Genomic DNA, 25,420 nt, shown 5'->3' with positions numbered 1-25,420 from the left:
AGCGACAGTGCTGCTGCAGAGGGCCGTGTGCTTTGTGCAGTGGCACCATTCGCGCACCCCTAGTTATTGCCCTGGGAGAGAGATATGTATCCATATTGCTTGTCTCAAAAAAATTTGTAACTCAGGGCCTGATTCAGACCCGCTCACGAGCGCTGAGCGCTCGCAAGCGGGTCGATGTTGCCCAAGTGCGCATGCGCACGATGCGAGACCCGAATAACGACGGCCAAGCCGTCGTTATGGGCCTCGCAACAAAGGGGGCGTGCTGTCGATGGTGATTGACAGCACGACCCCTTTGGTGGGCATGCCGGGGGCGTGGCTGCCCAGACGGAGGCGTTCCCATGGTAACGCCTACCGTCTGGTTCCGGCTCCACTGACATCACTAGTGATGTCAGCGGGAGTGCTTTCGGCTCTGATAGAGCCAAAAACACTCCAGGGCTTGCGGCAGCGAGACCCTACCGCAAGGGTCTCGTCGCAAGCCCGATGGTCGCAATGGTCTTGACCATCGCGACCATCATTTTGGCCGCTCGCTATAGCTATGGGTGGTCACCCACAGCTATGCAAGCGGCCAGGAGGCCGCTCCAAAAAGTAAGAGGGACGGCCCTGATTCAGAGCGAGCGCTCTGACAGAGCGTCCGGCTCTGAATCAGGGCCTCAATCCCTACTTTCTGACGAAGACTTGTGCCTCTCATCCTCACCTATTACTTGCTCATTACTCTTTAATTGCTCCTTTCCCTGGTTACAGAACTTGTTCTTTGGGCTGCACCCAGTCTGCAGCATTCCTGCCTCAAACAACAAGACAACAAGACTTTCCCATAGCCTCCAAACCTGCAAGCTTTCCCTGAAAAAACTCTCCTGTTCAGGCAGGCTTATCAAATTCTCCAACCACCTTCTTAATCTCCCCAGGCTATTTTCTACTCAATTACTACCATTATGGTAATATGTATATGTCATTTGTAGATCCAGGAAGTAGCCCAGAAATGAACTCAGTACATTAAAGCTTTCTGGTGTCCGTACTAAAGACAGCATTAGCATTTTGGAGCAATAAGTTAAACGTTTCCAGCTCTACAAGGCATTCTGTTTAAATTTAACGTTTGCACAACCTCCAGCAGAAATAAAAGTAAGCTTGTTTTCACTCTGGAAAAAACTCTGCGACCCAATTCGATCACGTGGCATATCTCCATGTTTGCCCAACCCTCACTTTCTGCTCATATGACTATCTATATGGCAAGGCTGTTTTTTTTTTAACTTTGCATTGGCCCAAACTAATATCCGCACACTGAGAAATCTGCCATTGTCTTGTGAATTAGCAGTAGAAATTCACACAAAATGCTGTAATGCTTTCCTGCACTGTTGCTGACTTTAATACCATATATGTAAACAGTGCTGGCACCTACAGGGCTAATCTGCATTAAAAATAGGAAATAGTATTTCTACCATGACCGGGCTCGGGGTAGCTCAGGGGCCGTTTCAGCTGAGTGGACGCATAGGGCGCCACCCCATAAGAGATGCAACGTCGCCGCTGGAACCCGACTCTGAACTGGTGGGCCGCCATCCCCACTACGTCTTGCAGAGTCTGAAGAGCAGCCATTATGGCGGATCCTGTGGGAGCCAATAAAAGTATTAATTCTGGATATAACTGAATTGGGGTGGGGCACTCCAAAATATTTTGCACAGGGTGCTAGTAGACCTGGAGCCAGGCCTGGCTGGGTTACATTCTTAACTTCAAAAAGGTAGCGTTCTCAATGGTAAAATAAAAAATTAATCTCGTATGTGTCAAGCCAATGTAATCTGCAAAAGTAGAGAAAATGGGAAATGGGGGTGGGAGGGAGGTTTAATGATGAGAGGTTAGGAGATAAAATGTGCAGTATACAAATTCTATTACCCAATCAGAATGCTCTTCTGAGGGCTACATGAAAAGCTGGTTAGCTTACCTGCAATAGTTTCAAATATTCTTCTGTTCCTATTGCTCTTTTGCAGGGTTCCCAAAATCTGTCCTCAAGGTAGCCTAACAGCCCAGGTTTTAAGGCTATCCATGCTTGTGCACTTGACTTAATTAGTACCTCTTAATTAGTCAGGTACAGGGATAGCTACTTGGAAAGCATCTGTCCCTGCGATTAGTAACACTTCTGCTTTAGTAGCAGTGATACTTACCAGTGCTGGGTCTGTCCTGAGGTCACTCATGCTCACGGCCGAAGGTCACTCACTGCGTAGGAGGTGGAGGGATCCCTCTTCGCAACCCCTGACCTTCTTCCCATAGGAAACATAACAAAGTGGAAGCTGCTGAAATCAATTTGGCAATAAGCTTTAGGTGCATGAAAGGGAGGGGTCATACTAAACAAAAAAAGTGTGCTGGGGACATCTGGGGTACACCCCCCTTTCTGTTTTTTTTTCTTCCCGTCGGAGTGGACTCTTGCAAGCACCCCTAAAAATTAATGGGCCTGTTACTTAAAACGTGTGGAAACTACTAGCAGTACTGCATGTGTAACAGACCATTAGTGATAAAGGATAGGCAACTTTGAGATTTAATATGGCATGAAGGGGCCACACACAGTTGATGAGTATTTGTCAGAAGGATATCATAGCTGCCATGAAACTATGGGCCTGATTTAAACCCGCTCGCTAGGCTGCGTTCGCACGCAGCCAGCCGATGGTTGCAATATGCGCATGGGTACGCATCGTAGTGCTCGTGCTCGAACTAGTCCATGCTATCGGGAAGCGTTCGCTTGCTGCGCATAGACAGCTCGCTAGAATGAGTGACAGGACATGCTGTTTGTGGGTGGTGACAGGGGATGGTCGATTGAAACGGGGGAGTGGTGGTGCTAACGCAGGCGTGTCTGAGCGTCTCAATGCCATTTCAGAAGCGTGCATAATTAAGATGCAGCATCATAGTACACATCACCTAGCTGAATTTTACAATCAAGCACTCACAGTGCTTGCGGTAGGGTATGGTCAGCCATAAGTGCTGTGATCACTTCCGATGGTACTCGATGGTACCGATGGATGCATACACTTCCTGGACATGACGTGGGAAAGTGTGTATCTGCATACACAGAGCGATTGCACGCTAAGACATAGTGGGAGTGCTATTGCCTTGCTGTGCGTTCGTGGATTTGCATACTTTTGCTGCGTGCGAACGCATCTAGCCCTATGTCCTTTGGCCAAGGCTCCAGAAGACATAGCTTTTGTGCCTATGTAATCTCCTGCTGCAAGATCTGTGCTGATAGTAATGATTATCAGCAAAGACCTTGCAAAACTTGTTAATAAATAAATAAATTAAGGGAAAGCAAAAGTAAGCCCTCCACAAAAAGTAAAACTAGCTCTAGTGTTGCAAGCCTAGGCTGGTATTGGCACAATTAAGGGGACGGAAAGCATGGGGTATCCTTGAAATTACTAGTACCAGCAGTAAACTCTGCCAGCAAGGACTGGAGGCACTATAGCTGGTCTGCATGGGGTAGAATTAATTTAGGATGATTGTGCATACAAAGAAAATGTGGGCCTAATGTATTGAAAGTAGAATGACTCAGGCATGCAATTTCCTTCCTGTCACAAGTTTACATTTTTAAATCTGATAGATTTGAACACACATTTTGCATCTTGGCAGACAACATTTTAAGTTTTATTGCATAATACTTTACTTGGTTTACGGAGGATCTACCTGCAGTTTTCAAAAACAATTAAGCCAAGTTAGAAAAAAAACAAAATGTCCCCTGCACAGTGCAAAGTAATTTTGGAACTGCAAAGTTCTGCGACTTGTGCAAGGGGTAGTAGACCTATTCCAGGGTGCATGAGTTACAAGGAGATGTTGGGAGGCGTAAAGGTGTTACTAATAAGGAGTGGTGTATACACTAGTTTTGCTGAGACCATTACATAAGATGTGTGTGTATGTGTGTTTGTGTGCCACTGCCAGTGCATGTGTCGGAGTGGTGTCCTTTTTATTGTCATTTCTTGATTTGTAAAGGAGAGCACAGTCATTTCCGCTGTGCACAAGGACTTGTACCAGCTCAGAGATTTGATAAAAAATAACTATTATTTTAGGAAAAAACAAAAGAGTTTATTTTCTCTACACATTGAGGCACACTCCTAGTATAACCACCTTGAGAGTGGGAAGCCTGTACTTTGATGTGGTGTTTTGTGCTGTGTATTGGGTTTGATCATAAGTGTCATCAATGAATCCAAAATGAGCAGATCTATTTGAGAACAAGAACGCTCATGGGATATTATGTTTTCTCTTTGGCAGCCAGTGAAATTAATTTGTTGAAGGAAGAGAACAAGTCTCTCCTCGAGGAGCTGAAGAAAATCAAATGTTTGGAGTAAGTGCTGGTTCTTTCCAATATAATTTTCATAACATTTAAATGAAAACTGTAGACATAGCAAGACATTACTCAGGTTATAGGTTGGGCACAGTCTTTTCCTCTCCACAAAAGGATCTGAATTTGCTGGCTGAGCAGAGGTGCCTGAAATGGACCTCAATCTGTACTTATAATGGGTAGCATTTTGTACCTTTCAGTTGAACTTCTATTGGAAAACAAATTATTATTATCATTTATGTAATAAAACATTCCAACACAAAAAAGTGATACATCTAATATATACAGTCCTAATGTCCCCTGATTCTCATGAATAATTAAATATATAAATAACAGTAAACTGAGCAGTATCTCAGAGGAAACAAAACTGAATAAATTAAATGAATGTAGGTGAAAAATGTCAAAGACCTAAAAGTGGGCCTGCACCTTGGGGTGAACAAGTCAAGTAGGCACACTTAATGAAGAACCAAAGCCAAGTGATGCTTTAAAATTGAAGAATGACTCAAACAACTTCAAATTATTGGTTAAAGAGAAAATATTATTAAAGTAAATGGTTAATAATTGTTATCAGGTGTGCATTTGTATGTTTAAAAGAGCGGATGTTTATGCTATATAGAACAATTGGCTGTTTTATTGTGAATATGTGTTTATGTTTTATTAAAATGATTAAAGTTGTTGTAATTGTACAAATGACCTATCACTGGCAGTTCTTTTCTGATTAACATAATTGACAGTTTAATGTTTCGGTGAGGTGCATACTTTAGATATAGGTGGCGTGGGCCTACATTTCTTTTGGTTTATAAATGAACCTTTCTGTGCGACAGAAATTGAATTTGAATGGCATATATCAAGTTTGGCACACAAACATACTATATATACACAATCCTGCGCTCTTTCTCTTTACACAGTTTAATTAAAGTGTAAATTGCTTTGTATTTGTGTCTATAGTGAGAGGAACAGATCCAGAAGTAACACTCCTGAAAATAATTCCTCTACTGATGGACAGAACCCTGCAATCTCCACTGCAAATCACAAAAACACAGAAAAAGCTAACAAAGATGGGGAAACCCCAGAAAATGTGCCCAGTCGTCAGATGTCAGAAGGTTAGTCACACATAGCCTATCCTGCATCAATGTGAAATATAATAGCCTTCTCCTTCTATCTCTCAGTTATTTATTAAAATTGGACAATAAGAACATTCTATTGTTGCTCATCACATCGATAGAAAAATCTTTTTTTCACCCAATTTAACATTTATATATTGTCGGGGCAGTTGAGTAATACTAAACACCCTTAGTGATAATGACTGGCAGTGGTATCTTATCAAATAGAAAAAAATGATAATTGACTATGTTTCAATGTGGGGAAAAATTGCTATTTTAATAATAAAGCAGTTTGTCCAGTAACAATTACCTTCTATCGCCATGCTGAGATGCTATAGGCATTGGTACTTGTTAAATGGACATTACAGAGAGCCCCATAGAAAATGTATATATCCTACAGAAACAACAGTTTTTGCCATAAAATATTTGTTGTGTGTTTTTAAGCTATGCAGCTCTTCTATTAGCTATTGTCATAGGTCGTTCAGTCTTTATTCTTAAGACCAAGGTTCCAAACTTCTTATTCCTGTCCTTCTTTTCATATAAATATGGTATAATGGCATGGTCTTCAACTAATAATGATGTACCATGACACTTAGAATAGAGTAAGCCTGTTTGTTGCTCCTCTGAACTGGCACCTCCAAAACCTTACAGTCCTTAAGGCAGCTGAGTGTGCTGCCTAAACCTAATCTTCGCACCAGTGTGTGCCCAGTGTTTTGCACCAAAGTGCATAGTGTTGCATAGGAAGATTGTGACATTTTCATAATAGTTGGTGGGGGACGGCTGTTCTTTACTAGGTGTGGAGTAGTTGCACTTGAGCTGCTTCAACCCGCAGAGAAGCGGTGGCTTACAAAAGCTGCCAATTCGTAAATATAACCCTCAAAAGTGCTGTCCCTTATTATAAAGATTATATTTTAAGGATTTACCATGCTCAACAGGACACCTGGGCCAGGATGCATAAAGCATCACATTTTGGATGTGATGCATCCCGCCAATCCTCGCATGCTTACTGTGTTTAGTAATGCCGTATGCATGAATTATAAGCAAAGGACAGCTCTTCCGAACAGAGCATTCCTCTGCGGTTTGGGGATTTTCAGATTTATGACCTGGGAGTTCCTCTGCACATGCGCGGCCGTGGGGGACCCTGAAAGGGATCCTATTGGATCCCTCTTGGGGAAGTCTCCCGAAAGAAGCCCAAAGGCTTCTATCAGGCACAGGGCCGTAGGGAGGGTGATGCGGCCGGTTCCTCCGCACAGGGCAGAATCCTCCAGTGGCACCGGCCACACGGTTCCCGGCGCCGGAGGTCTGCAGGAAGAGACCTCCAGCAGTGGTGCGTGGCTCCCTCCACCCCGTGGAAGGAAAGGTCAGCGCTCAGGGGGAGGAGGGGGGCGGAGAGGGAGCGAGAAGGGCGGCAGTGCTGCACAAGGCGCACTGCCGTCCAGATACGGCGCTGATCAGGCAACACCATCTATAGGTCCACCGTCCAAGCATATCGAAAATGTGGTCAAATCCCCGAAAAAGTAATTTTTAGAGGTTTGACCACATTTCTAGCGTAGCTGGTAAAATAGATACTTCTCTTAATAGGCATATATGGGTATAACTTCTAGTGTGCATGGTGAGCATGTGTGAACATGTCCTTACAGTTACAGTTACACCCAACATCACACCCCCCTTGCCCTCCCCATTCTACCTCTCCAGTTTTAAAGCGTCGCATTAGATGCGTACAAGATGCGTACAAATCGTGCATATGTTTGCAGCAAGATGAGGAGCCGTAACTAGGGTGGTGTGACATGTGCCATGGCACAGGGCACCGCAGGGCAGGGAGCGCTGTTTGGGCCTGTCAATTTTCTGTCCCTATCTCCTCCTTCGCTTACTCCCACTCCATCTGGCCATCTCCCCAAACACCTTAAGTCACTCCCTCTTTTATTTACTCACACATTTCAACATACTGTCATACCTGGGTTTCAAACCCATTACCTCTCACATGGCAGTCAGACACCTTACCCATGAAGCTATCTGCCCCACAATTTCTAATGGCAGCCCATGAGGATGCCATCAGCAATTGTGGAATTTTTGGGTTTCTGTCTTATGTCCCTATGTGAAAAACCGGGGGGGAGGGGGGGGAACCAATGCTCTTTCTGACCCAGGGCACCAAAAGGTCTAGTTATGGCTCTGGCAAGATACACTATAATGCTGTTGTAGTACTCATTCTGTGTCAGGCTATAAGAAATAGGAGGCAAAGTGAAGAAACTTTTAATGGAAAAGGCAATATGACTACAACGATGATGGTTATAGATTAAAATTAGGATTACGACTAGTAGAATAAAATCAATAACACACAGAATGCATTATATATAGGCTTTTTGTATTTTGTTTTTCTCATACAATACTCAATTAGAGATTATGTAAATTTGTCATTGTAGTTGGGTGAGGATGTGAAGATGAGGGAGAGGCATTAAAAAAAAGTAAAGGTAGTGAAAAAATGTGACAATCAATAAAATAGTGGGTGGTTTGCACAGAATGACAGATATGCATGTTGTTCCACTACAGAAACATATGCTGCTGTGTTAAGACTGTCTCCAGCAGTGAAGCATTTGCAGACAATCGGTAATGAAGCTCACCAGGTTGACATGGTACGTTATGTGTGAAAAGCCTTTGTAAATATCTTTTTACTGTGTCAAATTGGTGAGATAAGACGTAATAAGCCCCAATGAATGGGAAGGCATACTTACCAATAGTCTATATACAGTAGGTCTATATCATAAAGTGGGCATTGTTGTTTGTCTTAACGTCAGGGTTGGCTGAATTGGGGGCGAGGTTTGTGCAGGTCTATGGCTGGAATTACTTTGGCCTAATTTGCCTGGATAAATGTTAGTAGTTTTGGTTTTGTAAAAGTCTGAAATATAACATTCATACTTTCCTCACAATATGTCTTGCTAACAATGTCTTACTCCCCTTGATATGTTCTTTGTCCCTTACCCTCCCTCATCACCCTCCAGCTCTTATAACAATGAGCTCCTCATCCACATCTGTTTTAACACACCTCACTTCTCAACCTCACTCTTTCTCTTGGCTAGCAGGGACTTCTTTCTAAACCGTAAACCCCAGTTTATCCCCACTCTGCTCATCCATAATTTCTTCCCAGATCTTCTCCTACCCCATGTACCGGGAATCCACTAGGGGGTATATTTACTAAAGTGCAGGTTTATAGAAGTGGAGGTTTTGCCCATAGCAACCAATTAAATTTTGTTTATCATTTATCTAGCACATTCTAGAAGATAATAGCTAGAATCTGGTTGCTATGGGTAACATCTCCACTTCTATGAACCTGCACTTCATCACCAAAATCTGTATCTCCTCCTTTAAACCACTACATCCACCACTACAAACCACTATCTTATCTTCTCCTTCATCATCAGACATGGAGTCTAAAGGGTGGAAGTGTGGGCATCCTACTTTCTAACTGCTGTACCTTCCAGGTCATTCCCCAGAGATACTGTATCTCTTCCCTTGTACTCCATTGAGGTTCACACCGTTCATCTTTTCTATGCAATCTGCCTTTGGGTTCCAAATATCTACTATCTCCTGATCCTGTCTCCTTACTCCTTGATATACTAAGTTTGTTGTCTGGTTAGCTACTTCTTATCTTCTGGCCTACACTTTAATTCTGGATACTTTCAAAATCCTTATTGATCAATCCAAAAACATTGCTGCCAAACCTCTCTCCCTCTCTATTTTCCTTGGCCTCTCCCAGTAGACTTCCTCTCCTGATCCTGTCTCCTTACTCCTTGATATACTAAGTTTGTTGTCTGGTTAGCTACTTCTTATCTTCTGGCCTACACTTTAATTCTGGATACTTTCAAAATCCTTATTGATCAATCCAAAAACATTGCTGCCAAACCTCTCTCCCTCTCTATTTTCCTTGGCCTCTCCCAGTAGACTTCCTCTCCCACCCACTGTATTGGTCACTACCTTGATTTCACCTTCTCCCACCTCTACAATTTTTCCAACTCACCCTTATATCCTTCAGGCCCTTTCTTTCACCCTGCACCTCTCCCATCATCATGCACACAATAACCCTCCTCTTGATGCTCTCAACCATGCCACCTTTCTCACTTAAACCACTCCTCTCTCTTATAACCTCTCTGTCATGCCTCAATTAGGCTGTCTCACTTTATGACCACATTCACACTTCAGCCTTATACTCGCCAGTCACGGCCTCCGGCAATCTAAACCCCAACCATGGCACCCCAAGCATACCCATAACTTGCATAAATTATCCTGTACCATTGAGCGAACTTGTAGGAAATTTTGCTCTTATGCTAACTTCCTCAACTTTAAATTCTTTCACTTTACAACTCTGCCATCTCTTTCTCAACAAACCTATTTTTGTGAAGTCTTTCCATGCAATCTTTCAACCCAACACCTCTTTGCCACCTTAAACTTCTTCCTCTGTCCACACTACACCTTCCCCCACCTTGTTTACAACACTAACATTTCCCACTTGTTTTGCCCCATCTAGCAAATCCATCATGCATTCTTTCCCCCAGTTTTAGGGATGAAGTCCATGGTCTTCTGCCATCATTTCCCTCCTCTGCATGTCCCCTTGACCCCAACCACTCTCACTTTATTGGCTCCCACTCCCATTGTCTGCTTTCAACTTGTCCCTCAAAATTGTAAATTTCCACTCATCCTTAAAATATACTTTTGTCTCACCCATCCTGAAAAAATCTTTTCTTTACAATTTGCATCCAACTTTTTGGAGCAAGTTATCTACAAGTGCCTTCTTTCATCCATGTCCCACCTCTACCCACTTCATTCTGGCATCTGCCCCCTCCACAGAGATTACTCTTACTATAATGATCTTCTTTATGCCAAATCTAAGGTTATTTTCTCTTTGCTCATCCTCCTGGACCTCTCTGTGAACAACCCTTTCCTTCAGCACACCATTCACTCCATTGGCCTCCATAACAGAGTTCCCTCCTGGTTCACTTCTTAACTGTCCAAACATTCCCTGTCTGTTTGTACCGCTAGCTCTTCCACAACTCCTCTCCTACTTGGCCATCTACTCTTCTCTCTGCACAGTTCATCCTTAATGTACTAATTACCTGCTATAGACTTCAGACGTTTTCCCTGCTCCCCTCTGTGTGTCCAGCTGTCTCTCTGCTCATGACTGTCCCAACAATAACTTAAGCTCAACATGTCTAAAACAGAACTGATCATTTTCTCTACCTCATGAGTGTCCAAGGTTCCCTCACTTCTCCCTCTCCATGGACAACACTCACTACTGTTTCTCATGTCCTCTGCCTGAGTGTCATCTTCGACTCCTTTCTCTACTTCACTCGCCACATCCAGTGTTTCTTCAAAGCCTTTAGCTTCCAACTTTACCAAACTTATATCCTTCCACACATGATGCTACCAAAAGTCTTACCCTCTACCTCCAGCTTCAAATACTGCAACTTTCTCATACAGTATATAGCTTCCCTCTTGCTCACTTCTCTCCACGTCAAGTCATTCTCAATACTGTGGCAAGACTATTTTTTTCTGCTAATCCCTACACCAGCTTTCCATTCTTTATAGAAAACCCCTAGCCCCCACTTCTACATCTCTGACCTAATTTCTCTACACACTTCCTCCTACCCTTTCTTTTCTGCCAATGACTGGCACCTCAACTCCCCAATCCACGCTTATGGAACACACTCACACATGCAATCAGACTCTCAACCAGCCTCCAATGCTTCAAAAACTACTTAAAATGGAATCATGGAATCAGTCTGCAAAGCCCACTCTCGGGATGCCTCCTGTCAAAATACCGACAGCGGCATCCTGATGGTTGGTATCCAGGGGGTCGGGTAAGTATACTTACCCTCCTCCCTTCTCCCCCTAACCCTCCCTTCTTGTAGCCTAACCCTAACCCTCCCCACCCCACACCCTAACCCTCCCCAGTAGTGCCTAAACCTAAGTCTCCCCCGTTCGTGACTAACCCTAACCCCCCCAGTGGTCACTAACCCTAACCAAAACCTTATGCTAACCACGCTATGCTATCTAAACTTAACCCTAGGGGCGCCCCGGACTTACCTCATTCGGGCTGGCGTCCTTCTGTGTTCCGGCATCGGGATTACTATAGGCGTCGGTATTTTGACCTTAAGTCCCGAGTCAGACTTCAGCATCAGGATTGAGACATAACTACATCCCCTTAAAAACTTACCTGTTCAACAATGACTATCAGTAATCCTTCTAACTCCACTCCCATGGCCTTGCCTATCTACAACCACGTTCTTACGCTGCGTCAACCCTTCTTGTCACAGCCTCACCAACCTCCTCCCCATTAGATTGTAAGCTCTTGCAATCAGGTCCTTGCTTTCCTTCTTGTCAGCACCCTCCCTGTCCACCTGTGCATGCTTGTTTCTTTCCTCCTATATTTTCTTTATGACACTACTTATATATCATGCCTATTATGTCTTATTCATGGCATTTTGCTTTCTGTATGTCCGACACTTTGCCTTTTGGTATTTCTGTTATATTTTTTACTGCTCAACTGACTAGCACTACACATTTTTGTGGCACCTTATGAATAAATCCTAATAATAATAATAATAATAATAATAATAATAATTTTACCTTGTCATGTTCCAGAACATGCAGAAAGTGCTACTAAATACACATAGTCAGCAAAGAATCTCCAACCAACTTCATGGAACTATCGCTGTTATGAGACCAGGAGCCAAAAGTGGACAAACAGCAACATCATCGTCCCATCACAAGCGCAACTTAAATAATGAATCGTAAGTGAAATGGCTTGTTTTTTGGGGGTTTATTCACATTTAATTTTTAATTTGTAGGGAAGTGGTAGGTCTACATGGTTCCATGCTGAATTAATTGTGGCTATATGATGAGCTTATGTGAATTACTTAAAGCTATATAGTTGCTTTATGGGACTACTTCATATTGGCGAATATGGTGTCATAAGGGTACCACAATGTTTCTCATAGGGTGGAACATATGGGAGAATTATAGGATTTTATACATAGATTACAGCAACAGTTACCTCTATTAGCGGTTTACCATATATTTCTTTACATTCACCACCATATACAGATGCGTCCATGATCATTATGGCTGATCGCGCCATAAACGTGCACATGGATGGAGCTACGCACCATGGTATGCTATGGCATGTCCCCGATTGCGGGAGTGCATCTCCATTCTAACCTATGGAGATGCTAATGCGCATCTCCACTCGCAGGAGCGCATCTCCATTCTAACCTATGGAGACGCAAATGCACGTCTCCTATTGCGGGAGTCCATCTCATGCCACGAATGGCGCGAGACGCTGTGCTACGGACAACAATATATCTGTAAATATGGCCTCAAGCAGCAAAATGGTTAGTCTCACCCCTGTAAGTTGTATTTCTATACTTGGTTATAAAGGGAGAGTCAACATTCATATTGACTATTTTGTTTACAGAAATTTTAAAGAGAGATATGTGGAATCTTGTGAGGCCCCTTCCCCACTTGATACTTTGAAGCATGTCATCCCCGAGGAACAACTCAGCCTTCTGAGACAACACCTTGCCCAAAAACGCCTTGCACAACGTGGTCCAGGAGTACCAAGTGATGGACCTGCACATTATTTATTAGCTAAAAATCGCGAGGCTATGTTACAAATGAAACATTCTGAAGAAGTATGGGAGGAAAAGGCAGCAATGGCAGAGCTCCAGAATGCCGTATTATATGTGAGGGAGCAAGGTTACAAAAACAGAATAAATCAGACCAAGCAAAGAGAAAAGCTCCATTACATTTTAACCAAGCAGAATCAAGTACCTAGAACACCAACTTCACCAGCGGGTGTCTCAAAATGTCTTCTAAGGGAAAGCCATGAAGAAAAGGAACTGTCATTTATACAGGCTTTACATGCAGGTTGGAAGAACAGCAGGCGTCTGAGTAGTCAGGAGGAAGAGCAAGACTGGGAAGAGAAAGAGGTAAAGTGTGCAGAACCAGAGAGCAGAGAACAAGACGAGGCGGCCACTCCAGATAAGCCTCTCGATTTATCCGACACCAGGAAAGGGCAGCACAACAATCGGAACAATCTTAAGAGAGAACAGAAGCATATCTATGAAGCACATATTGCAAGCCCAATGTCCAGCAATAATAACTCCCCTCCCATCAGGGCATCAAGCTCTGACCGAGTACATGAAAGTGTGGTGGAAGACATGATATTGGTGGCTAAAAGTGAACAGGAGAGAAATAGAGAGGAAGATGTACAAGATGAAGTGATTGTAAGTCCATATTATGCAGCATTTTATTCCACTTTTATAGAACTGTAATAATAGAATTGGATTGTAGAAGTCCTCAAGGAGTCTTTAGTCTCTCAAATGATTTTGTGTATTGCTTATTTTCTATGTTGCATGTGTAGGTTGTAGGGTGGCATTGATACTTACAGAATACATTAGGGGAAACGTTTACTGTGATTAAACCACAGTTTTTCTGGCGGTTTTCAAACCACAAGGTTTACTAAAGTCAAAATGGATTGGGTATGAAATCCCGGCGGCTGAATAGCTGCCAGGTGAAATGCCGACGCCGGAAGCCCGAACAAGCAGAATCCCGATGGCTAAGGTAAGTACCCTACCCTTCTCCCCCCAACCCTCCCTTAGGGGTGCCTAACCCTAAAACTCCCAGGGTAGTGCCCAACCCTAAGTCCCTCCCAGGGGTGCCTAAACCTAGCCCCCCCTTCCCGCACCCTGAACCTCCCGGGGGGGGTGCCTAACCTCCCCCCAATGGTGCCTGCCTCTAACCCCCCTTCCCCTAGCCTAACCCTAACCATCCCGGGGGATTCCTAACCCTAAGTCCCCCCAGGGGTGCCTAAACCTAAACCCGCGGCTAACACTAACTCTGTCCCCACTTACCTTCATTCGGGAAGTTGTCTGTCGGTATTCCATCATCGGGCTAAAGATAGGCTTTGGAATTTAGAGACGCCTATCTTTAGTCTTAAATCAGGATTTCGACGCCAGTATTCCATCAGACGGCTTCCCGGGCGTCAGTATTCTGTCAGTATCCGTCAAAAACACTAGAAAACTGCTGGAAATCCATTTTACAAAACACTACAATACAAATCGCTGCCCTGATCGTTTCGATGCAAAGAACACAAACTGCAAGATTTATCAAACTGCAGAAAGAAATGCCAGAAATAAAAGGTGCTTAGACATGTGAGAGCTCAAATTGCATGCTGATTAGGCTGCCTGGCCATTCAGGAGATAAGAGGAGACACAATTAACTTATTAATTAGGAAGTGAATCCTTATTTATTGATTTAAGGTGGGAAAAAAATCAATATTTATGTTACAGGGCAAAATTATTTGAGATAGATAGATAAATAGATAGATAGATAGATAGATAGATAGATAGATAGATAGATAGATAGATAGATAGATAGCTCTAGATATATAGATATCCAAAAACACAGTATATACATATACATATGGAAATTTGAACTGCATGGCCAGGATCCTGGGCACCTCCTATTTCATTAGACTCTTTAGGGGTTTTGATAGTGCAAACTTCACTTCAGATACCTTTTAACATACCACCCAACTGTATTGGTTGGAGTGCAGTATGGGGCATGGCCACACACACCCGCTAGCTAGCCTCTTGGCTATGCTCCTATCCCGATTCTACACTCTCACTTTTATGACTTTCTAGTAAAATATAAAACATATAAAGTGACACAAATCTGTCTGCCCTGTGTCCCTCACCTCCTATATGAAATTATTTCTCCCTATCCTGTGTCCCAACTTCAATGTTCCACTCATGTCTCCATTTACTTCATCTTTCTATAATGTCTCCAGTGTCCCTACATCTCTCTCTCATGTCTCCTTTGTGTATTTACATTTCACTCATCTCCTCCATGTGTCCCTTCTCCTTTCCCTTGTTTTTATTTGTTCCATTCCCCATGTGCCCCATCTTCATGGCAAGCGATGTTGCGATCCTGCAACCCGGCATCTCAGGATCGCCAAAATCCAACTTATTGGATTTCACTGATTTGCCAATCAAGATCAGAATCTGATCGTGACTAGCAAATCAGTGAAATTTAACATGGGGAATTTACCAATCCTCTGACGGATTTCAGAACATCGATTGGCTGCTGGTCGGCATTTAAGACCGGCGTTTCCGATCCCATCGCAGGATCCGGCAATCCGGCAGTAAGTGTATGGGGGTCATTAGATAATGTAATCTCTTTTACAATGGCATGTACTTGGCTTTTACTAGAACTTAATGCAGTTCTCCTTGAGGTTTGTTGATGTGTATGGGGGTCCCCTATCAGATGTAACCCCCCCCAGTGATGCCTAACCTCCTCCCCTAAGAGTGCCTAACCCTAACCTCCCCCCAAACCTAACGCTAACCCTGCTATGCTACCTAAACCTAACCCTCCTCCCCCCCGCAGGCTAACGGCTAAGATGGCCTGGACTTAACTGGTTCGGGCAGGCATCTGTCTGTGTTCCGACATCAGGAATAAGATAGACGTCAGTATTTCAATGCCTATGTTAAGTCCCGTGCCAGACTTCCAGCATCGAGATTCAGACCAGCGGCATGGCGTCTGCCGGTCTGCTAACTACATCTCATTCCCAGGACAATGGTGTATTCACTACAGTGCATTGCTGTTATCAATCTGATGCATTATATTACATGCACTATAAATATGTAGTGTTCTATATAACTTTATAAAAGGGCTCAGACCATGCACTGTAGAAGCCATGTTCTCTAAAGGCTGACTATGGTCCTGATTCAGAGAAGGACGCTGTAGCACAGCTGCTCAGGCTGTGCTACAATAAGCAAAAGCTGCAGGAAGTATCTTAAGTAATAAGCTTCTCTGATCCAATGCTGCATCGGATGAAGCAGCATCGGATCAGCTGCGTGACCATCTGCCATCTGAGTAATCCTCTGGTTACTCAGGATGGCTGTGTATTTCACGCTGCTGGGGCCAGTGAACCTGCGTCCAGGGACGCAGCCACTGACCACGACATACGACATACCCAGAAAATAGGGCCGACACGCCCCAATTTTCTAGGACCCTGGCCAGCGCCAGGTAATAGTATACACTGTGGAGCTGTGGGAGTGATTGTAGGCAGTACAGAGAGAGTAACAATATAAGAAGAGTGGGAAAAAGTTCCTATTCCTATTACTGTGTTACTGTGTTGCATTCAACAAAATTCAGCAAATAAATAGTAACTGTGCATTACAATTTGTAATCTGTCCAGGGATGCCTAAACTTTTGCATACAACAGTTAATGTAAATATACATTCTCATGACATAATTTGTATTGCTATTTCAGGATTTCAATTCTGGCACAGACATGGAAAGAGATTTGAATACCTCTAATATATCAGCAAAAGGGCACAAAAGATGTTTGGAATTGGAAACAGGTGAGAAAAGGGGTATGTTACAAAAAGTTGACACTCAGAATGGCATGTCGACAATGCCATTTTCCATACACTTATCAACTAACTGTACATCTAACCCTAACCTAAAACTGTCTGTCAACATTTTCAATGTCGACATTATGACAGTGTTGACATTGTCAGTGTTGACATTCTAAATGTCAACATCATGAACATATACCAGGAAAACATGAATGCCCTGTGTAACACAGCCAGCTGAAATGGCTACTGCATCCAGGGGCAAAGAAAAGGTAACAACAGCATCAAGGACCAACTATGGCCGTAATATGCAACAAAGACTCAGGGCTGTTTTTTTTTCTTCTGTGAGCATGGCAGAACCAGCATGTCCTGTCCAGAATATTTTTGTATTGAGAGCATTCATGTATCAATTCAGTACTAGGGTTTTAAACTGATATACGAAACAGACTGTGTAGTGTTTGGCATATCTGTGGGAGACATGGGTGGGCAAATAAGGAGTAACAATTGGCTTCAGCATCTAATTAAATTAATATTTGTTATATTTGAGGCACCTGTATGTTTCAGATTTATGAGGATGTTCTTTGGACTATGCATTGTTGGGTGATACATATCTCATAAATCTCATGAAGGTGGGGGGGGGGGTCTGACTAGTGAATTAAGAAATGGAGTTGAAATGGGAAGTGAAATTTTTATTCTGACACCAATTTATTTCATGATTCATTTGTTTCCTGTGTCATTAGATGAAGAGGAAGAACAAGCGAGAGTTTCTCCGCACCGAAACATGGACGAAGAGTTGGACACATCAGGAAGTGAGGTCTGTAATGCTCTGGTGGAGGCCACACACATTGAGACCCGGCCACTTAGCGTGATCACAAAAAACCTTGATTTGTATCCAATTTGGTCATGTGCGTGGACAACGATTAAGTGGACAGGTTGAATGGCCATATCTCTTGAGGCTTCAATTGTGTTGCTGGTCACATATATGATGCAGCAATGCAAATATAACCCAGAAAGCCTGTAATGGTTCAATTTGTGTCCTCAGGTGCCAAATGTATGTATATATTAATGTAATGCTACTGATGATACAAATGATTCTTGTACTCTTGCATGAAGTAATTCCCAGATAACAATTACAATAATCTTTTCCCAAAAAAACAGTGGAGGCTTAATATCAGTTATATGCCATGAACTGTGATTTGCCAATGAATATAACATATGAACAGTGAGGATAAATGTATAAACAACTATGCTATTTAATGAAGCACACTACCCATCGCTTTGCCCAACTACTAAACCCACCTCTTGCCATAAAACAAGGGATAGTATACAACAGCATGTCCTCATACCTCTGTACACTCTCTGTTGAAGATGTGCGTCCTGGGCAGTCAGTGTCTATACAAGAATAAAACCTGACAGTTCCCATATCATAGCTGTATGCATCCCCGAGCATGTATTAATGTGAGTGAGTACTTACAAAAATTGTCTCCTTCAATGATAATGCTTGCGGCTTTATACATGGCTGGAAGCTGTGAGTTAAATTTTAAGATACCCAAAGGTAATTGATACATTTTTAACAGAGAGAGACAGACAAACTTTGATATATTTGGTATTATTTCCTTAGTATTCTGAACTGCAAGACTGGGAATAGGTGAAGTCAGTTGTAAGGCAGTAGTGTAGCTGGAGGGAAAGTACTAGCATGTGCTTACCCTGCAGCTTTGTATTTTAACATGTTGCACATTGATGACTTTTCCCCATAATGTCACAAAGATTGCAGAGTTATGACATGTCCACTAAATACTGATTAATTTTTACACTCATATGGATAAGAAACATGAATCTGTTATATGGATTTTTTGGGAAGAGTATCTATAGTTTCTTATGGGGCTGGTCATATATTAATGGTACATTTCAAGTGGCTGTTTCAACGGTTACAAATTTGCACAGATGTCTGTTTTGATGGGGGGAGGGGATTTCCTACAGGGCATATATTTGTTCTTCGATGAAACACAATTATTGCCCTTTCTTTTAATATAATTGTACTCAATATTTACCATATGTGGGCAGAACAAAAAACCATAGTGGGTTGGCTGTCTGAGACACCAGGCATCTCTAAATAAACAGTGAAACGCCTTTCAAGCACATATCAACATAAATTAAACAATCATGGTACTCCTTGTTCACTTCTAACATCATTATATTTACTACAGGGGAAGCACTGGTACTCATACGCGTTCCTGTCTTTTACAGAAAGAAATGGAAATACAGTCAGACATCTCCAGAGCCAGTTATACAAATGAGAGAAATCCAGTCAAAGGCCAATGGAAAAAGAAACCCTCTCAAGGTAAAATAATGGCAATGATCAGATTACTGCCTCCACTAAGGAGGTGTTATTACAATGCTCTGTGGAGACCCACTCAAATGTGAATACCTCAAAAAGTGTGCTCTGTCCACTCCTTGAAGTTGAAAACAGTACCTCATAATGCACAACAAAATCCCAACTGATGACTTCACATACCGAAGCAGGCATATTGAGGCTTAGCTGTAGTCTCTATGTCTGACTGTCATCTCCCATCATAAGAGCCAAAAGTGCGCCTTTGGCATTCAATGCTGCATTGGCCTTTATGCATGTCGGTAAAAACTGGAGCAGAATAGCTGCATGATATCTCAAGAGAAGAAAAGACAGCTTGAAAGCTGTGTTTCTGCATTTTTTATCAATTATAAAAGATCACCTTTGTGGCTCGTGTACTAAATTAACAGCATCTTCTCCATCAATTTGCTTAACTAAAGCTGGGCATACATACTACAGTTATCGGGGCGATCCGCGTGATATCCGCCCGATATCCGATAACTGTAGCGGGTGTGCGGGCAACTGAGGGTTAAATATCGTTGGATCTGGAATGCCGGATCGACCAGCATGCCGTCCAATGCGATATTTGTGAGTTAAGATGTCGGCCACATCAGGCAGTATATGCCCAGCCACGGCTGAAACAGACATTTCCTGTGTTCCTTCCCATTGAAGAAACAGGGAAATGTCTCCTCCCCCATAATGATAACGTATAAAAAGTTTTTTTGAGATTTTTGCAAATTTAATTAAAAAAAAACGCTAGGAAATCACATGTACATAAGTATTCACAGCCTTTGCCATGAAGCACAAAATTGAGCTCAGGTGCATCCTGTTTCCACTGATGATCCTTGAGATGTTCCTACAGCTTAATTGGAGTCCACCTGTGCTAAATTCAGTTGATTGGACATGATTTTGAAAAAGCATACACCTGTCTATATAAGGTCCCACACTTGACAGTGCATATCAGAGCACAAACCAAGCATGAAGTCGAAGGAATTGTCTGTAGACCTCCGAGACAGGATTGTCTCAAGGCAGAAATCTGGGGAAGGGTACAGAAAAATATCTGCGGCTTTGAAGGTGTCACAAACTCTCGGGCGGATTGTGGATGCAACCCGTATTCAGTGAATTGGCTAGACCTATTCCTGAGCCGCAGAGTCTAATGTGCCGGCGGTATTCACCAGGGACCCCCGCAACAAGCTATGGACTTGGCTGCGTCCCACACACGGATTGCGGCCCTCATGTTAGGTTTCCCTATACAGGTGCTGGTGAACTTAGTTGGAGTGCAGAAAACTAGCGTAGTCGACAAGCCGGATCAGAACCAAACAGACGATACAATACCAGGGAGCAGGTGTAACCGGTCACAGGGAATAGCCGAGGTCAGAACCAGATAATCAACACAGAACCAGGGGTGAGGCAGAATCAGAGTCATGAACGAGCTAAGGTCAGAACCAATAATCAGGATATGCACAGGAATGCTGGAGTATGGTATGGAGCCTATACTCAGGTGCTCCCAGGAAGTTCCTTATATAGGTCAAGGTTCAAGCCAGCCCCAATCAGCGATTCCCTAATCCTGTGCCTGTCTCTCTAAATATACTTGAAGTACGGCGTTCCCCTAGGGAAGCCGCAACCGTCTGTACCCATCCAACAGTGGAAGCCAGCGGCAGCAGGCGCCGGGATCTCCCGGCTTGCCGCTCGCCGGGGGACATCACAGGCTGCCCGAACAGACGTCATCGGCAGCGGGAGTCGGGATCTCCCCACCCACTGCCCGTTAGGGAGCCAGTGCTGCCGGATACGGTAAGTGATGACCGGTGTCAGGCACACTGTGACATTACCCCCCCTCTAGGGGTGGGCACCGAACACCCCACAAATGGCTTGTTAGGGAACTTCTGATGGAACTTTCAAAGGAGTTGAGGTGCATGAATATCCAAAGCCTTAATCCAACAACGTTATTCTGGCCCGTATCCCTTCCAATCCACTGGGAATTGAACTGCACCTCGGGACATTCTGGATCTAAAATCTGTTTGACTTCATACTTTTCTTGGTGATCCACTGGAATTGCAGTGGGAGGGTTGCACTGTCTCGAATATCGATTAAGCACCAACAGTTTCAGAAGAGAGGTATGGAATACGTTGGGAATCCTGAGAGTACCAGGAAGTTTTAAGCGAACTGCCACCGGATTGATGACCTGAAGATTCTGGAAGGGGCCAATGAATCTGAGAGCAAACTTTATGGTGGGAACCTTTAATCGTAAGTGCTTAGTGGATAACCAGACTTTATCACCGGGGTTCAGTACAGGACTCCTTCTTCTTTTCTTGTCTGCCACCTGCTTGTATCTGGAAGAGGCTTTATACAAATTCTTTTTCACCTCCCTCCAAATCCTGAAGAACCGACTCGCTGTGCCACTTACAGCTAGGAGAGATGCTGACTGAAGGGCAGGTACATCTTGTATCACGGGATGTAGCCCATACTGAATGAAGAATGGAGAGTACAACGATGACTCATGGGACAAATTATTGTGAGTAAACTCAGCCCATGGCAACAAGGAAACCCAATCGTCTTGATAAGCTGCGACATATATCCGAATGATTTTCGATGGTACGCATATGAAAAACTCAAGTTGATATTAACGCATTTACATAACGCCCTCCAGAACTTGGAAGTAAATTGTACCCTACGGTCAGAAACAATGTCTTTGGGAAACCCATGTAGCTTGAAGATTTCCTTTATAAGTGCCTCAGCCAACTTTGGAGCCGACGGTAACCCTTAAAAATGGGACAAAGTGAGCGACCTTGGAGAACCTGTCCACCACTACCCAGATTGTATTGAACCCCTGGCAGGAGGGTAGGTCTGTTATAAAGTCCATGGATATATGGGACCAAGGACGATCAGGTACTGAAAGTGGACATAAAGACCCTGAAGGGAGTTGAGAGGATACCTTATGCTGAGCACAGATGGTACAATCTGCCACAAAGTCCTTGACATCACGACGTACAGTCGGCCACCAATAGCTCCTGAGGATCAGTTCTAAAGTTTTCCCCACTCCTGTATCACCTGAAAAATGTGAAAAATGAGTTCGGGTGCTACAAATGTTTTCCCTGGTGGGATCATGACCATAGTAACTACAAAAAAGCACCCAGGATTTAAAACTGTCTTGTATTCCTTTACTTCGTCTTCCTGGGCAGAATTGAATGCTCGAGACAAGGCGTCAGCTTTTACATTCTTTCAACCTGGACGATAGGTAATAACCAGGTTAAAACGGTCAAAAAACAACGACCACCTGGACTGGCGATAATTCAGGTAATGAGCAGTTTTGAGATAAGTGAGGTTCTTGTGATCTGTGTAAACTGTCACCAGAAATTTTGCCCCCTCCAGCAGATATCTCCACTCTTGCAATGCCAGCTTAATAGCTAGTAACTCCTTATCCCCAACTGCATAATTGTTCTCTGGAGCAGAAAATGTATGGGAAAAGAGCCCACAGGAGTATCACTTGCCCACTCATCCTTCTGTGACAGTATAGCCCCAACTCCAACTGTGGAAGCATCCACCTCCAAGAAGAAAGGCAGATCGCAGTTAGGTTGTCTTAGAATAGGAGCTGACATAAAGCACGGTTTTAAAAGAACAAAGGCCTCTTCAGCTGCAGGAAACCATCTCCGGGTATCTTGTCCTTTTTTGGTGAGCACAGTAATTGGAGCTGCTATGGTCGAGTAGTTTTTGATGAACTGGCGATAGAAATTGCAGAGTCCCGGGAAGCGTTGTACAGGTTGAGTCTCCCATATCCAAATGCTTTGGACCAGGGGCATTTTGGATAATGTAATATTCCGTATTTTGGAATATTTGCATATCATAATGAAATATCTTGGGAATGGGACCCCAATATACACACAGAATGCATTTATGTGTTATATACACCTTATACACACAGCCTGCAAGTAATTTTATACAATATTTTCAATAATTTTGTGGCTCAAACAAAGTTTGTGTACAGAAATTAAATTCATTTATGTTTCATAAACACCTTATACACACAGCCTGAAGGTAATTTTATACAATATTTTTAATAATTTGTGCCTTAGACAAAGTTTGTGTACATTGAACCATCAAAAATCGAAGGTTTCATTATCTCAGTCATGGCAAAATTATTCCGTATTTCGGAATATTCCGTATTTCGGAATATTTGGATATGGGAGACTCAACCTGTATTGCTTTTAAGCCAACAAGATGAGGCCAGTAATACCCCTTTCAGACATACGACCCGGGAAATTTCCTGCTCAGACCCAGGAATTTCCCCTGTGTAAAATCCCGGGTATTTGGTGGAGACCCCCCTTTCACACTACATAGTCTACCCGGGAAATTCCCGGGTAGACCCCTTTCAGACACAAGCCGGGTATTTCTGTTTTATACACACTGGATGTCTGATAATACCTAGTGTTGTAGGTGCTTATAGAAAGCGAGATGACTGAGACTGCAGTGTGATAGACATTTATCCCACACTGCTGCCGTAGCTTCCCCGCCTCTCACTTTCTTCTCTGATACGTCAGCGCCACAGCCTAATCCGGACATGTCCCCCGAGATGTGCTAGGGGAGAGCGGGGGACTAGCCAGGCTGGAGCCAGTACTACCATTCTGTAATGGGTCCCCGGGCTGCAGTGACAGGGGAGGCCCACTCTTGGAGCCAGGTTGATGGCGCTGCGCTAGAGCCGAGCTTGGTGACCCCATGACCCGGAGCCGCCTCTTCTAGCATCCTGCCCCTCGCATTGTCCAAGATGCCGGTGAAGAAGAGCTGCTGAGACACAAGTACCGGCCAGACTTCAATGCTGGTGAGGCTGCATCTATGACAGGAGTGACCGTCCGCCGGCCAATCAGAAGCTGCTTGGTGCTACTCGGGTATAAATTCCCAGGTAGCACCATTCAGACATCAACAGGGTAATTTCCCAGGACTTAAGTCCCGGGAAAAACCCTGGTCGATTGCAGGGGCGGCTACCTGGGAACGTGTTCCCGGGTAGGTACCTTTCACACAGACATGAGACCCGGGAATTTTGGCTGAGGCAGGCCAAAATCCCGGGAATCTCAGTATGTCTGAAAGGGGTATTAGTAATGGCAGCTAGTTTTGCCGAATCCATCTGAAGGCGGAACCAGAAATAATGTATCCCAGAAACGTTAGCTCTTTTTGCTCGAAGGAACATTTTTCAAGTTTGCAAAACAGCTGGTTGGCCCTGAGTTGTGTCAGCACTTCACATACATGCAGGCGATGACTTGTTACATCCTCTGAAAATATCAGGATGTCATCTAGATATACCACAACGTATTTATAGAGCAAATCCCTGAAGATGTGAGTCATATATTTTTGGAAGACAGCTGGGGCATTGCTTAACCCAAAAGGCATGACTAGTGACTATCACGAGTATTGAAGGCCGAATCATATCCACTCATCTCCAGCCCGAATCCTGATCAAATTATAGGCCCCGTGAAGATCTAGCTTGGTAAAAATCTTGGCTCCCTTAATTCGGTCAAAAAGTTCAGATATCAGAGGTAATGGAAACCGGTCTTTGATGGTAATAGCATTCAGACCCCGGTAATCTATGCATGGTCTCAGACCTCCGTCCTTCTTTTTGACAAAGAATAGACCAGCACTCGCGGGTGATTTGGACTCTCTGATGAACCTGAGCTCCAGATTCTCCTGAATATACTCAAACACTGATTGGGACTCAAGAAGTGAAAAAGGAAATATTCTCCCACGAGATGGCTCTTTCCCAGGAAATAGGTCAATAGTGCAATCCCAGTCCCTATGAGCAGGAAATATCTCAGTGGCTTTCTTACTACAAACATCTCGGAAGGACCGGTATGAAGCTGGAAGCTGAACTTCCGGAGAAACTGCTGAACTCCGAATGGAGGTTTGACGGATGACAAACAGGAACCATGGCATCGAGGCCCCCACGACAGAATTTGAAGTTCCTCCCAATCTAGCCCAGGAGAATGCTTGCAGAGCCAAGGAAGACTCAGGATAACAGGGCTCTCGGCTGATGGAAGTATGTAAAATGCTATCGATTCCTGATGGAGAGCCCCTACTTGCATGATAATCTTTGATGTAATAAAGTTGCCATCGGCACCTGAGTCCAGGAAAGCCCTAATGACTTCAGAGGACTTTCCCAGGACTAGGGTCACATGAATGGAGAACTGGGGAACTACACGTTTTTTTGGGGTGTGTTGAAATGTACCTAATCTGACCACCCCTCAATCAATTACGCCTTCCCGTTTCC

The 25,420-nt window shown here is 43.7% G+C and overlaps 1 protein-coding gene across 1 annotated transcript in view; it reads left to right on the top strand.

The window, feature by feature from the left end:
- The window catches only part of RBBP8NL (RBBP8 N-terminal like), a 71,916-nt gene that overhangs the window by 41,066 nt on the left and 5,430 nt on the right, over positions 1-25,420 (top strand). The window contains exons 6-13 of the mRNA XM_088482902.1: positions 4,237-4,309; positions 5,255-5,409; positions 7,957-8,039; positions 12,043-12,191; positions 12,875-13,685; positions 16,736-16,826; positions 17,561-17,634; positions 19,068-19,161. Coding sequence (XP_088339028.1) covers positions 4,237-4,309; positions 5,255-5,409; positions 7,957-8,039; positions 12,043-12,191; positions 12,875-13,685; positions 16,736-16,826; positions 17,561-17,634; positions 19,068-19,161 — 1,530 coding nt within the window. The remainder of the gene's footprint in view (positions 1-4,236; positions 4,310-5,254; positions 5,410-7,956; positions 8,040-12,042; positions 12,192-12,874; positions 13,686-16,735; positions 16,827-17,560; positions 17,635-19,067; positions 19,162-25,420) is intronic.

This window comes from Taudactylus pleione, unplaced genomic scaffold, assembly GCF_031769625.1.
Source record: "Taudactylus pleione unplaced genomic scaffold, aTauple2 ptg000018l, whole genome shotgun sequence".
Taxonomy (NCBI): Eukaryota; Metazoa; Chordata; class Amphibia; order Anura; family Myobatrachidae; genus Taudactylus; species Taudactylus pleione.
The sequence above is the reverse complement of the archived record's forward strand: the minus strand, read 5'-3'. Positions and strand labels throughout refer to the sequence as shown.